Source organism: Macadamia integrifolia, chromosome 6 (assembly GCF_013358625.1).
Source record: "Macadamia integrifolia cultivar HAES 741 chromosome 6, SCU_Mint_v3, whole genome shotgun sequence".
Classification (NCBI taxonomy): domain Eukaryota; kingdom Viridiplantae; phylum Streptophyta; class Magnoliopsida; order Proteales; family Proteaceae; genus Macadamia; species Macadamia integrifolia.
Window position 1 is genome coordinate 31,028,394 of NC_056562.1, and position 12,707 is coordinate 31,041,100.

Sequence of the window (12,707 nt, forward strand, 5' to 3'; positions counted from 1 at the left end):
CCCATAGTAAATGAATGATACGGGACTTTACAAGCTTGGAAGAACTAAGTACAGCAAAACATTACCGAGTCTCAAGGATGTGGTATATTAGGTACATAGGGCTCAAATAGCTTTACGCAAGGATCAGGATCATACTGCATAATATTGGCCACTCTTTCAAACAACTTGAAGGATTCTTATGCTGTGCTTATCAACAACTCGACCAAGATCACGAGATGTTTCAAAGGGATCCTCTATACGTATCAAATGACGGTCATTTCCAATTCGCCTTGTCCAGTCCTTGGCTTGCTTACTGCATGTACAAATAAGTTACCATCAGCTACTGCTAGAACTGGTTGAAAAGTAATCCATATAGTGAACAGCTCACAACTTCAACATCATTCGTTTTCCTCCATCCTCAATATTTTTTTTTGGGGTGGGGTGGGGTTTTGGGGGAACTAGTCATGCTGTATACTGTCTCAAGTAAGTAGTATGTATAATCGCACAAAAGAAGTGAAGAAAATCTACTATAATTTAATGACACAGTTCTAGGCAGAACAGTTAAAGAAACAAATAATGTGACAATCAAACATGAAATAATTGATTTAGAAGGTATATTTTGGTCTTCACCACTTGCAAGTTTTGGAGTGAAGGCAGTCTTACGGGGGCATGCTACACTTTGCAAGGTGCGGGACACTTTGGAAGGAATAAGATCATTGTCCAGTTCAAAGGAAGTGTTGAGGGAAGAAAATCTGTAGGAAGGTTGGTTCGTTCTTGATTTGCTGGGCTGTAAGGGAGTCCTGGGAGAAATTTGGAGCAGGATTTAAAATGTGAAACATAACAAGGAAATCCTAGACCTTTGGGAGGAGATCAAAACAGCTTGTGGGGATGTAGGGTAGTGCAAACTAATACCGTACAGCTTCACTATCAGCTTTTTTCACAACAATAATATATTTTTCTTCCATCAAATAAAGAACATCCAGGCACTTTCAATAAGGGCAGCGAAGACTATTAAATGTGCCCAAGGTAGTTAAAAGAGGTAGCAGTCATCTTGTCACAAACCAAAGGGCCAAGAAGACTGCTTTAAATTAGAAGCCATGATGACATAATGCATACCATGACAAACTGCATCTCCAGACAAAGTAGATGTGTGCATAATAGCAGCATTCTAAATAAAAATAAGTAACCCACCTGACGATACTTCCTGTGCGTACAGATATAACAGCATTTGCATGGTCATGACGAAATGACCAATAATCAAAAAACCCCCATATCAGTTGGGCAATACTTTCTTTATTCTGTGCTCCAAAACCAAAGAGACCATCTACTTTATCTAAGTAAGCACATTCAATATCATCTACTGTCACCGTAAACGTTGCCTCCATTCCCTGGCATAAATTAGCAGTTGGGTGAGACAATTTACCAACCATTCACAGGAACAATTATCTTTTTTCACAGTGATGATCTTCAGCCAGTACTAGCATATTCAAGGTGAGATAACAATCCTAAAACTTATTGCCATGGACAAAGATCAAAATGCTCAAAAATTAAATGCGTATAGCAATAGAAATATATGATAATGCAACCAATAACTCCACCAGAAAATCAGGAGAATAATGGTAGTATACATATAAGAAAGTTTCAATTTGCTGGCATGGTCAAGAGCGCTACTCACAGAAGACCAAATAATAAAATAAAATAAAAAACAATCTGTGGCATCTTTTCCTCTTTTTATTTTTGGCAAGAAATCTTAGTGGAGTTGTTTCCATATTTAGTACCTTTTTCTTTTCTTATTTATATGCTTGTAATCCAATAATTTAGACAGATAGAATATTGAAATTGAGGCCGCCCGTTGACTGTCATTCTCTTCTTTTTCCCCCTTGCTTCTGGTATCGCCTTCTTTCCCCTTCCTTGCGAATCTGGAACATCTACTATAGGTACTCCTTGCACATCCCTTCCCCTGTGTGCGACTATAACCTTCTTCCCCTTTGGTTCTCTTGCCTCTCCTTCCCATTGAGTTCCTTTCCTGTTCTCCTCCTTCCTGTTCTCTCTTATTTTTCCTCCTCGTTGGTTTATCTTGTATCTTCTTTATTCTGTTCTGGGGGCAACAGCAGTCTACAAAGACTCTGTCGATCTCCCATATCCTTTTTTTCTTTTTCTTCCTAAGTAGGCCTTTAAAATTCTGGTTATGCACCAAATTGCCAATCCCCTTGTTAATATGTCAAAATTCCCATTATCTTTCAACTTTTGGCTATTGGGCATGTAGGTGGGCCCATAGCGATCACAGAGCAGGCTTTTCAAACCCTGGATTGCATCATTTGACATCAAAGCCAAATCTGACCATGGATACCTACATTTTCCAGACCAATGTTCATTTACCCAACAGAAAAAACTGCTAGCATACTTGTAGATGACAGGCAGAGTGACAAATTGATTTTGCATCCTATGGCAGAAATGTTATCAGAGACCAACATGATCCATCATCTTAGTTGCAGCTGATGAATTCATTGAATTCTCAATTTGCCAACATTGTGATGAGTTAGATTCTTTTAAGCACATTATTAAAGAGGGTCAAGAGTGGTTGGAAGCACAAAGAGGCGTCATTGATCATGACAAAAATTTGTGCACCTTACAGCCTTCTCACATGCGCCAGATATTTGTTCTTCAAGGATTGATTGACAAAGTACCCTCAAAACTAAATAAGTTAGCACCAACAATGCAGCCACAGGAAGAGCCAAAAGAATTGACACATGAGGAACACCGCTCTGATGTTGGACAGTAAGTAATGGCAAAGGGAACAAGATGATCATTTCAAGTGAAGCAACGACGGTTGTCTACATATTGAATTTGTTAATCCCCACGCATTTCAACAAAAAGAATCAACATCAAAGCTTCATATTTTGGATATTATTAGTTACAGACAAGGAGCCACAAGCATCAGTTGAAGTAATGTAGGAGCTAGTTCAACTAAGAACCAACCCTACAGTAGGATCGATGCACTATCTATCAATGGAGATCTTCAACAAAACACAGTAGGAAACTGAATGGATTGTCTCTCAGTTGCAAATTAACTCACTGAACAATAAAACAGATACTGAAAAGAAAAGAAAAATAGAAGATGATAGAAGAATGGAGATTTGGATCAAGTCTCATTCTCTCCCCGGCCTCTCACCTACTCATAGCTTAGGGCATCTCACCCTTGGGCCTCTTACCCCTCAGCTGCATCTCACAACCTTACATGTTTCAAACGAAACTCCTTTTTTCTCAAATCGTTGGCTGCCAATAACACAGCTACTCCTTTATTTATATTATCGAAATCAGTTACAGCTCTCTAGGCATTTTCCTTACTAAAAAGAGCAAAACCAATACCAATCTAATTAGTTAACAAAAAAAAAAAAAAGAATACTAGAAAAGGAAACTATGAATCACATAAAACAACCTATAAAATAGAACTATATGGCAAATGAACCCACCCACCCCCATGCAAGTAATAAAAACTCCCTAAATAATAGCCTATGTAAGCTGTCAAATTGGTCTTCGCATAAACTTTACCAGCTGGCCATGGGGCCCACAAGATCTCCTAGAAGTCTTCTACCGTAAGGAAGAAGCTGCTCCAGCAAATACTCCATGCGAGTATGCGACACCCTGGCTGGGCCCTACAAGAATCTGACAAAATCACCAATTTGCTCCCCACACAAGGCTGCAATTAAATCCTGGATAAACTCCTCCATGCGATGCGAGCTGACTTGGAATCCTCAACTAAACCCATAAGATGGCCAAACATGAACCATATTTGGAACCCAATCCCTGCACTGCAACATGAAATGTTCTTATTTATTTTCTACAAAACTCGAGTCGAGTTTTTCTCAACAATAAGAGAATTGATGTAGTACCACCGCCTTGAATCGTTACAAACCAGTTTGGAGGCCCATATCAAGATGAACCAGGTCCAACTATGGTTGGTTGGTTCAATAGGATACTTAGGGAGCTTTATTTTATTTGAAAAAAATATAACCTTTTATTTTAGGTAGGATATATAGTAAGAGTTTAGCAAGTTCTGGAGTTGTTTTCGGTTAATCTTAGATGAGAGTCTTTTTCTGCTCTTATTTATATACTTGTGATGCAGGTGCACTGCCTTGGACCGATCCAAACCCATTTCAGTATCCAGACGGAGATGAACCAGGTCCAATTTGGTCCTCTGTCAACTAGGATGTTCTATTTTATTTAGGAAAATACTATGTAAGATTTTATTTTAAGTAGAATACATAGGAAAAGTAACTTGGTAGTTTTGGTAGTTTCCTAGTTTGATATGTTTCTATTTCAGTTTTAGATTACGTATAGAATTTTAGAATAATTATAAACAAGAAAAGAGAATCGATATAATGTGTTGACTTTTCAAGGTGACAGTGGCCAGGCCTTTATTTATAGAGATTAAGGAAGTGACAAATATGGCATGTTAGCTAAAGCTGGCTCAAGGCCTTATCTAGCATGTGCTACATGTGGAACATGTGTTACAATGAACCTGGACACATTACAGGAATAAAGGAATAAACTCTTAACTCCCCCCCCCCACACACCCCCAAGTTGGTGCATATGTATCATACATGCCCAACTTGGAGAAAATAGGATGAAAAGACTTAACAAGACAACCCATTGGTGAAAACATTTACCATCTGGTTTTCTGTAGTAACAAATGGTGTGCATATCAGACCAACTTCAATTTTTTCATTGATGAAGTGTCAATCAATTTCAACATGTTCGGTCCTGTCATGTTGGATTGGATTATGAACTATATTGATCGCAGCTTTGTTGCCACAATAAAGCTTCAAAGGTCCTTCCAAGGCCAGTTTTAGATTACTGAGAAGCCTTTTCAGCCACATAAGTTCGCTTCGGCTTCAACACTGATTTGGAAACAACTGGTTGTTTTTCACTTCAACAAACAAGGTTTCTTCCAAGGAATGTATAGTAGCCAGAAGTGGATCGGCGATCAACAATGGAGCCAGCCCAATCAGCATCAATAAAGGATTCTAACTTTAGGCTTCCCTTATTTAAGAACAAGATACCTTCACCTGGTGTTGAGTTCAAGTACCGTACAATTCTATATACTGCCTCAAGGAGAGCAGTCTTCGGGTCATGTAGGAAACGGCTGACAATACCCACAGCATAGGTAATGTCAAGCCTGGTGTGGGAGAGATAAACAAGCCTTCCTACAAGGTGCTGATATCAATCCTTGTCCACAAAGTCACCACCCGTGCTGCTGAGTTGGTGATTAACTTCTATGGGAGAATCTGCAGGTTTACAACCAAGCATCCTTGTTTCTTCAAGGAGGCCAAGGACATATTTCCTTTACGAAATGAAGATTTCTTTGTTAGATCAAGCCACTTCAATTCCCAATAAATATTTGAGATGGCCCAAGTCTTTAATCTCAAACTCAACTGCCAGGAAAAATCTTTAGGAGAGAGATTTATGCCTCGTCATCACCAATGATCACTATATCATCTACATACACAATAAGAACAGTGGTCTTGCTGATTCGGTGTTTGACAAATAAGGTATGGTCCGCATTGCTCTGTTTGAAACCAAACTTCTTCATAGCCTTTTGAAACCTACCAAACCAGGCATGAGGTGATTATTTCAAACCATAGAGGGATTCACGGAGTTTCCATACTTTGCCAATTGTAGTGGATGAATCGAAACCCGGATGAATATCCATGTAAACCTCCTCTTCAAGATCACCATTCAGAAATGCATTCTTTACAACCAATTGTTGAAGACTTCATCCAAGGTTTGCAGCACAAGATAACAAGGCTCGAACGGAGATCATTTTTGCAACTAGGGCAAAAGTTTCCTAATAATCAATGCCATAGTTTTGAGTGAATTGATGAGCACATTTATGTGTGAAATCTAAGTAGTAAAGCATGCATTTGTAAATATTTAGAATGGAGCTACCTTGGTGATGCAGTTGCACGATGGACCTAGGAAAGAAATATCTTTTAATTTGATTTTCTATTGTTTTAGAATTAATTTCTTTTTAAATTAGCTAGCTTCTAATTTTAGAATAGTTTCCATTAATTGTTTGATTTTTCCTTTATATTAGTCATGTAATAGAGATTGGATGAATAGAAACTTGGTTGAAAATTTCTTTGGTTTTGAAACCATGGCTGCCGACCCCTTTTTTCTCCCTCTCTGAAATCTTCTAATCTCTTCTTTTCCCTCTCTTATTTCCCTCCTTATTTCTTCGTGATGTAATACTGAAATTGAGGAAGCTCAAAACAGTACCAGGGTAGGATCTTTTCTCAGAGAATAGGGAATTCTAGATATGGAGAATAGGATATTGCTAAAACTTGTCGAAAGGTGAAAAAGATGGAACAATAGACAATAATATAACACCCGGGCTTCACACCGCAAGGTGGATCGACTGGATCAAACACCAACCTACCTTGATCAAACACAAGGGATTTCTTGAGCAAACACAAGAGAATCTTGATCAAACACAAGAAGAGAGTTGCATAAGCAAACTTTGTTTTAAATTCTGAGTTGTCCTTGAATGCTTACAATTGATCCCTATTTATAGGACCAACTCAACAAAACATTACATACCCAACTTCCAACTAACAATAGTAGAAAGTCTTCACTTATTAAAGTTGGGATAGGAAAGTATTCACCTTCCAACTACTAAAGTTGAAAGAGCCTTCATCTACCAACTACCAAAAGTGGAAAAATCCTCACCTCTTAAAGTTACAATGGAAAAGTCATCCCCCAACTACCAAAGGCCTTCACCTACCAACTACCAAAAGTGGAAAAATCCTCACCTCTTAAAGTTACAATGGAAAAGTCATCCCCCAACTACCAAAGGTGGAAAAGTCTTCATCCCCCAACTACCAAAGGTGGAAAAATCTTCATCCCCCAACTACCAAAAGTGGAAAAGTCTTCACCCATCATCACTTACAAAAGTGAATTGATCCCCCCATTTAGAAAAGTAAAAAGTAAAAGTAAAAGTAACTTCTAACCACTTAAATTGAACCGATATTGGACCAACATGGACCATGGTTCAATTGGAACTAAACTAAGACATAAAACATGAAATAAAAACTAAGTATGAAATTAATAAGCATCAACAAGGTAAGGCCACATGCTAGTTACTCTTGTTGGCCTTCTTCCTACGGATGTAGGTCTTCAGATTCTTGTTGGCCTTCTTCCTACGGATGTAGGTCTTCAGATCTGCATCAGCTCCTCCCGACTTGAAAACATTCGTCTCCGACGAATGGGTGAAAGACATGTAACGCTCATATAAGTCAGGATCGAGTCGCTTGAAGTCATCAGCATGAATCCAAGTGCAATCAGTCCGTGGTCGTCCCTTCCATTTGACAAGAAAAGTGTGATAACCGGTGCCATGACGAGTGGTTTTGTAAGTATCATCCAAAACCTCTTCAATAACATCTTCAAGAGGTGGTGTAAGTTGGGGCAGCCTTAGCATTTGTTCCAGGTCACCATCATCTGAATGATGTCCCACATAAAGATGTAGGTCAGCTACATTGAAGACATCGCTTATGGTCATTTCCTCAGGTAATTCGAGCACATAAGCATTTGGTCCTATACGTTTCAGCACCTTATAAGGACCCATCTTATTTGGATGGAGCTTTGTGTTAACACCAGATCGGAACCTCTCAGGATTTATGCGAACCGTAACCATGTCTCCTGGTTTAAACTCCACATAACGACGATGATGATCAGCTGTAGTCTTGTAGACATCATTACTTAAGGCAATACGTCGTCGCACGTTTGCATGCACCTCTGTGATGTGGCGCAAGAATTCATCAGCTTCAAGGCTGATTCGAGTCTGGGGTGGGAGTGGAACAAGATCAATTGGGCGTTGCGGCTGAATTCCAAGTAATATCTCAAATGGTGTGCGCCCCGTTGTCCTGTTCACAGAGCTATTGTAGGCAAACTCAGCTATGTCAAGGATTGCTGGCCATGTCTTCTCATAATCTCGGACTAAGCACCTCAACAAGTTCCCCAAACTTCTATTAACAACCTCTGTCTGACCGTCAGTTTGTGGATGGAATGCAGTTGAAAACTGTAGCTTTGTGTTAGTTTTTAGTCACAATGTCTTCCAGGAATAGCTCATAAACTTGACGTCACGATCAGAGACAATAGTACTTGGCAGCCCATGCAGTCGAACAACCTCTTTAAAGAAGAGCTTTGCAATGTGATAGGCATCAAAGGTCTTTCGACATGGCAAAAAGTGAGCCATCTTAGAGAAGCGATCCACTACAACCATGATGGAATCGTACCGTTCTCTTGTAGGTGGCAGCCCAAGTACAAAATCCATACTAATGTCGAGCCAAGGTGCATGAGGAACCGGTAGTGGGGAGTAGAGGCCTGTATTCTGCTTGGTCCCCTTAGCAAGTTGACAGACTCGACACCTTTTGATGACATGATCTACGTCTTTTGCAATGTGTGGCCAGTAGTACCGATCAGTCACTTGTATGATGGTCTTGTCCTTGCCGAAGTGGCCTCCCAAACCTCCTCCGTGTAACTCCCTTATGATGTGATGTCATAGGGAGGAGTCTGGAATGCATAATCGCGTTCCGAAGAACAAATAACCATTGTGGACAGAACATTTAGGGTGTTGCTCACCTTGCTGTAACTCTGCATATAGAACTCTGAAATCCTTATCAGACGCGTACTCATCTCGTATCTGATCAATACTAACGGCATGTGCTGAAAAAGTATTGATAGTGAGAATTTTTTGGCTTAAAGCATCAGCCACCGTGTTCTCTTTACCAGCCTTGTATTTCATCGCAAAGACGAACTCTTGTAGGTAAGCAACCCACTTTGCATGCTTCTGACTGATTGACTTCTGAGAATGGAGATGTTTGAGTGCTTCATGATCGGTGTAAAGAATAAATTCCTTACCAATAAGATAGTGTCTCCAATGGCGTAACACTTGGATGACAGCATAGAGCTCCAAATCGTAAGTCGAGTAGCGTCGCTTGGCATCGTTGAGTTTCTCGCTATAGAAAGCGATAGGGTGCCCTTCTTGTATCAGCACACCTCCCAACCCAATATGCGAAGCATCAGTTGCCACCTCAAATACACGATTAAAATCTGGCAGGCGTAATACCGGGGCCTCCGTCATCTTCTTCTTGATAAAATGGAGGGCTTTTGTCGCCGCTGTTGTCCACTCAAACTTGCCTTTACTCTGCTTCATACATTCGGAAATTGGTGCCATGACTGCACTAAAATTTCGAATGAATCTCCTGTAAAATGAGGCTAGACCGTGGAAGCTACGGACTTCAGTGATTGTCTTCGGGGTAGGCCAGTTGGTGATGCACTTGATTTTCTCAGGATCAGCTTCAACCCCCTTGGAGGAGACAATAAAACCAAGGAATACAACCTTGGGCAGCATAAAGGAACACTTCTTGAGATTAATGTATAGCTTCTCCATACGGAGCACCCTCAAGACTTGCTTCAAATGGTCGATGTGATCATCTGGATGCTTGCTGTAAACTAAGATATCATCAAAGTATACAACCAAAAATCGACCAATAAATGGACGAAGTACCTGTGTCATAACTCGCATGAATGTACTAGGTGCTTTCGTCAGACCAAAGGGCATAACCTTCCACTCGAACAGTCCATCCTTGGTTTTGAAGGCGGTCTTCCATTCGTCTCCTGGCCGAATACGAATTTGATGGTAGCCGCTTCGAAGGTCCAATTTTGAAAAGACCTTTGCACCGGACAACATGTCTAGCATATCATCAAGTCGTGGTATGGGAAACCTATACTTAACCGTTATTTTGTTGATTGCTCTGCTGTCGACACACATACGCCATGAGCCATCCTTTTTTGGAGTAAGTAATGCTGGTACATCACAAGGACTAAGGCTCTCAATGATAAACCCCTTCTGTAGTAGTTCATCAACTTGCCTTTTGAGCTCAGTGTGTTCTGTAGGACTGAGACAGTAAGCTGGAAGGTTGGGAAGCACAGAACCAGGTACCAAGTCAATAGCATGCTGAATATCGCGCATGGGAGGGAGCTTATTAGGTAGCTCGTCAGGTACTAAATCAGAAAAGTCTGTTAGAAGCTCTCTAATAGGCCGTGTGAGCTGAACTGTTGGNGGAAACCTATACTTAACCGTTATTTTGTTGATTGCTCTGCTGTCGACACACATACGCCATGAGCCATCCTTTTTTGGAGTAAGTAATGCTGGTACAGCACAAGGACTAAGGCTCTCAATGATAAACCCCTTCTTTAGTAGTTCATCAACTTGCCTTTTGAGCTCAGTGTGTTCTGTAGGACTGAGACGGTAAGCTGAAAGGTTGGGAAGCACAGACCCAGGTACCAAGTCAATAGCATGCTGAATATCGCGCATGGGAGGGAGCTTATTAGGTAGCTCGTCAGGTACTAAATCAGAAAAGTCTGTTAGAAGCTCTCTAATAGGCCGTGTGAGCTGAACTGTTGGTGGTGGAGTGACCTCTCTAGTAACCAGGGCTAATATCATGCCTGTATCATGGCTGGTTCGCTCACACTGCTTTTGTGGAACAGCTAAGATCTTCTGTGGAAGGACTAGCATCTTGTTGGTATCGGTGGTGGCTTTCTGGTTAGTCCTCAATGTCTGTCTCTTACGCATCTCCTCTGGTACATTGATAGGCTCAAGTATAGTGCGCTGCCCTTTAAAGGTAAATATGCACTGATTCTTCTTTCCGCCAGTGAGAACATCATTATCATACATCCATGGTCTCCCTAAAAGAACATCAGTTAGCTTCATAGGAATAACATCACACCATACCTTTTCTTCATATCGAGAAAGTTGTAGTGGAACAAAACATCGCTGATTGACCTCCAAAGTGTTGCCATTCAGTAGGGATACTTTGTAAGGCTGCGGGTGTTTCTCTACCTTCAAATGTGCTTTCTTCACAAACAACTCAGAGACAACATTAACGCAGCTGCCACTGTCAACTATCACCTGAACAGTGCGATCAGCTGAACGCATGCGGCTGTAAAATATGCATGTACGTCGCCAATCCTCGCCTTTGGTTTCAGCCACCAATATGCGAGAAACCACATGAATTCCATAGGAGTCATCTTCATTTGCTTCAGCCCCATCATAATAATCAACATTTTCGTCTTCTTCTTCCAATGGGATTGGAAAGATATGGGAATTATCTTCATCAGGAGTATCGTCAGCATCAACCATCACTGCTACTTTGTGATGTGTAGGACAATTTTTGGCATAATGTCCCCTCTCCTGACAATGAAAGCATTGCACTGTGGCAGTGCTAGGCATAGGTGCTTTCCCCTTGTGATCAGCACGTGGAGAAGGTGTGGTGCGTGGAGGATAAGAAGTAGGATTTTTTGCTGAAAATTTTTTTGTGATCTCTCTAGCTTGATATCCAAACCTTCTACCCGTAGGAGCTAGTAACTCCTCTGCATGTACTGCCTTCTCGAAGCATTCCCTGACATTGGATACATCTACTACGCCAATAGCACGATTTATATCAGATCTCAAACCCAAACGAAAGCGGGAAAGTACCTGTAATTCATTCTCCCTGATGCCAGTGCGTGAATAGAGTGAATCAAACTGCTCCATATACTCTGCAACGGACATACTCCCTTGACGAAGAGTATTCAGCTTGTCCTGCAGTTGTGATCTAAAGTGTCGTGGTAAGTATTTGGCACTAAGATGTTCTTTCATCTCTTCCCAAGTAATGGGAGCTCTACCACGATCTTCTAGATCCCTTTCTTCAGTTCTCCACCATTCGCGGGCTGAGCCAACTAGCTTAGTACGTGCTAGTCTCATCTTACGTGACTCAGACAACTCATACCAATCAAAATAGTCATCTAAAGCAGCCAACCAATCATAAAATACCTGTGGATCATGCTTTCCGTTGAACTCCTTTAATTCAAGCTTGACTTTTTGTGAATCATCAGCACGTCGACGGGGTGCTTCAAGATCACCATTGAAATAAGATCTTACATGCTCCTCAAAGGTAGGTGGTGCTGTAGGGGTTCTTTGTTGTGCCCTTTCAGCACTTCTCCTATGTTGACGATGCACAGTAGATTGTAGTTGATACCTGTCCTCCCTCTCGAATGGTACATTGCTGCCTTGTATTGGAGTAACACTTTGGTTCTCAAGTCGCAGTAACCTCTCATTAATAGTTTTTTGATCAGCAGAGAGTTGTTGAAACATTTCAATGACTTTTGCCATTGGATCAGGTGGAGGCGGCGGCCACTGTGACTCATTCTCTGCCATCGCTCTGATACCAATTGATGTAGTACTGAAATTGAGGAAGCTCAAAACAGTACCAGGGTAGGATCTTTTCTCAGAGAATAGGGAATTCTAGATATGGAGAATAGGATATTGCTAAAACTTGTTGAAAGATGAAAAAAAAAAGATGGAACAATAAACAATAATATAACACCCGGGCTTCACACCGCAAGGTGGATCGACTGGATCAAACACCAACCTACCTTGATCAAACACAAGGGATTTCTTGATCAAACACAAGAAGAGAGTTGCATAAGCAAACTTTGATTTCAAATTCTGAGTTGTCCTTGAATGCTTACAATTGATCCCTATTTATAGGACCAACTCAACAAAACATTACATACCCAACTTCCAACTAACAATAGTAGAAAGTCTTCACTTATTAAAGTTGGGGTAGGAAAGTCTTCACCTTCCAACTACTAAAGTTGGAAAAGTCTTCACCTACCAACTACCA

The 12,707-nt window shown here is 40.8% G+C and overlaps 3 protein-coding genes across 5 annotated transcripts; all 3 read right to left on the minus strand.

Annotated features, from left to right (window-relative positions):
• Window positions 1-6: 6 nt before the first annotated feature.
• Window positions 7-3,948, minus strand: LOC122081445 (UTP:RNA uridylyltransferase 1-like). 2 transcript variants are annotated; one of them, XM_042648592.1, is made up of 3 exons: window positions 3,532-3,948; window positions 1,171-1,367; window positions 7-292 (listed from the first exon to the last, which is right to left on the minus strand). In XM_042648592.1, the coding sequence occupies exons 2-3, from the start codon at window positions 1,362-1,364 to the stop codon at window positions 157-159; spliced, it is 330 nt and encodes a 109-aa protein (XP_042504526.1). In that variant the 5' UTR covers window positions 1,365-1,367; window positions 3,532-3,948; the 3' UTR covers window positions 7-156. The 2 variants fall into 2 exon arrangements, with proteins under 2 accessions (XP_042504526.1, XP_042504525.1); XM_042648591.1 differs by lacking the exon at window positions 3,532-3,948 and having other exon boundaries at window positions 1,171-3,267.
• A 3,117-nt stretch (window positions 3,949-7,065) lies between these two features.
• LOC122081394 lies at window positions 7,066-8,392 on the minus strand. 2 transcript variants are annotated; one of them, XM_042648508.1, is made up of 2 exons: window positions 7,172-8,392; window positions 7,066-7,132 (listed from the first exon to the last, which is right to left on the minus strand). In XM_042648508.1, exons 1-2 carry the CDS (start codon window positions 7,670-7,672, stop codon window positions 7,115-7,117), a joined length of 519 nt encoding a protein of 172 aa, XP_042504442.1. In that variant the 5' UTR covers window positions 7,673-8,392; the 3' UTR covers window positions 7,066-7,114. The 2 variants fall into 2 exon arrangements, with proteins under 2 accessions (XP_042504442.1, XP_042504441.1); XM_042648507.1 differs by having other exon boundaries at window positions 7,067-7,135.
• A 144-nt stretch (window positions 8,393-8,536) lies between these two features.
• On the minus strand, window positions 8,537-12,353 carry LOC122082213. The gene is made up of 3 exons (XM_042649685.1): window positions 10,441-12,353; window positions 9,548-10,095; window positions 8,537-9,379 (listed from the first exon to the last, which is right to left on the minus strand). Exons 1-3 carry the CDS (start codon window positions 12,236-12,238, stop codon window positions 8,537-8,539), a joined length of 3,189 nt encoding a protein of 1,062 aa, XP_042505619.1. The 5' UTR covers window positions 12,239-12,353.
• Window positions 12,354-12,707: the final 354 nt, after the last annotated feature.

What these genes read in the sequence shown, in the direction of transcription:
- LOC122081445 (XM_042648591.1), bottom strand. Translation starts at nt 1,409, where the DNA reads ATGGTTGGTAAATTGTCTCACCCAACTGCTAATTTATGCCAGGGAATG. An exon ending in CGCACAGGAAGTATCGTCAG is followed by an intron (nt 293 to 1,170) that starts GTGGGTTACTTA and finishes TTGTACATGCAG; the next exon opens with TAAGCAAGCCAAGGACTGGA.
- LOC122081394 (XM_042648507.1), bottom strand. Translation starts at nt 7,672, where the DNA reads ATGGTTACGGTTCGCATAAATCCTGAGAGGTTCCGATCTGGTGTTAAC. An exon ending in CCTACATCCGTAGGAAGAAG is followed by an intron (nt 7,136 to 7,171) that starts GCCAACAAGAAT and finishes ATCCGTAGGAAG; the next exon opens with AAGGCCAACAAGAGTAACTA.
- LOC122082213 (XM_042649685.1), bottom strand. Translation starts at nt 12,238, where the DNA reads ATGGCAGAGAATGAGTCACAGTGGCCGCCGCCTCCACCTGATCCAATG. An exon ending in TCATGCGAGTTATGACACAG is followed by an intron (nt 9,380 to 9,547) that starts GTACTTCGTCCA and finishes ATGCTGCCCAAG; the next exon opens with GTTGTATTCCTTGGTTTTAT.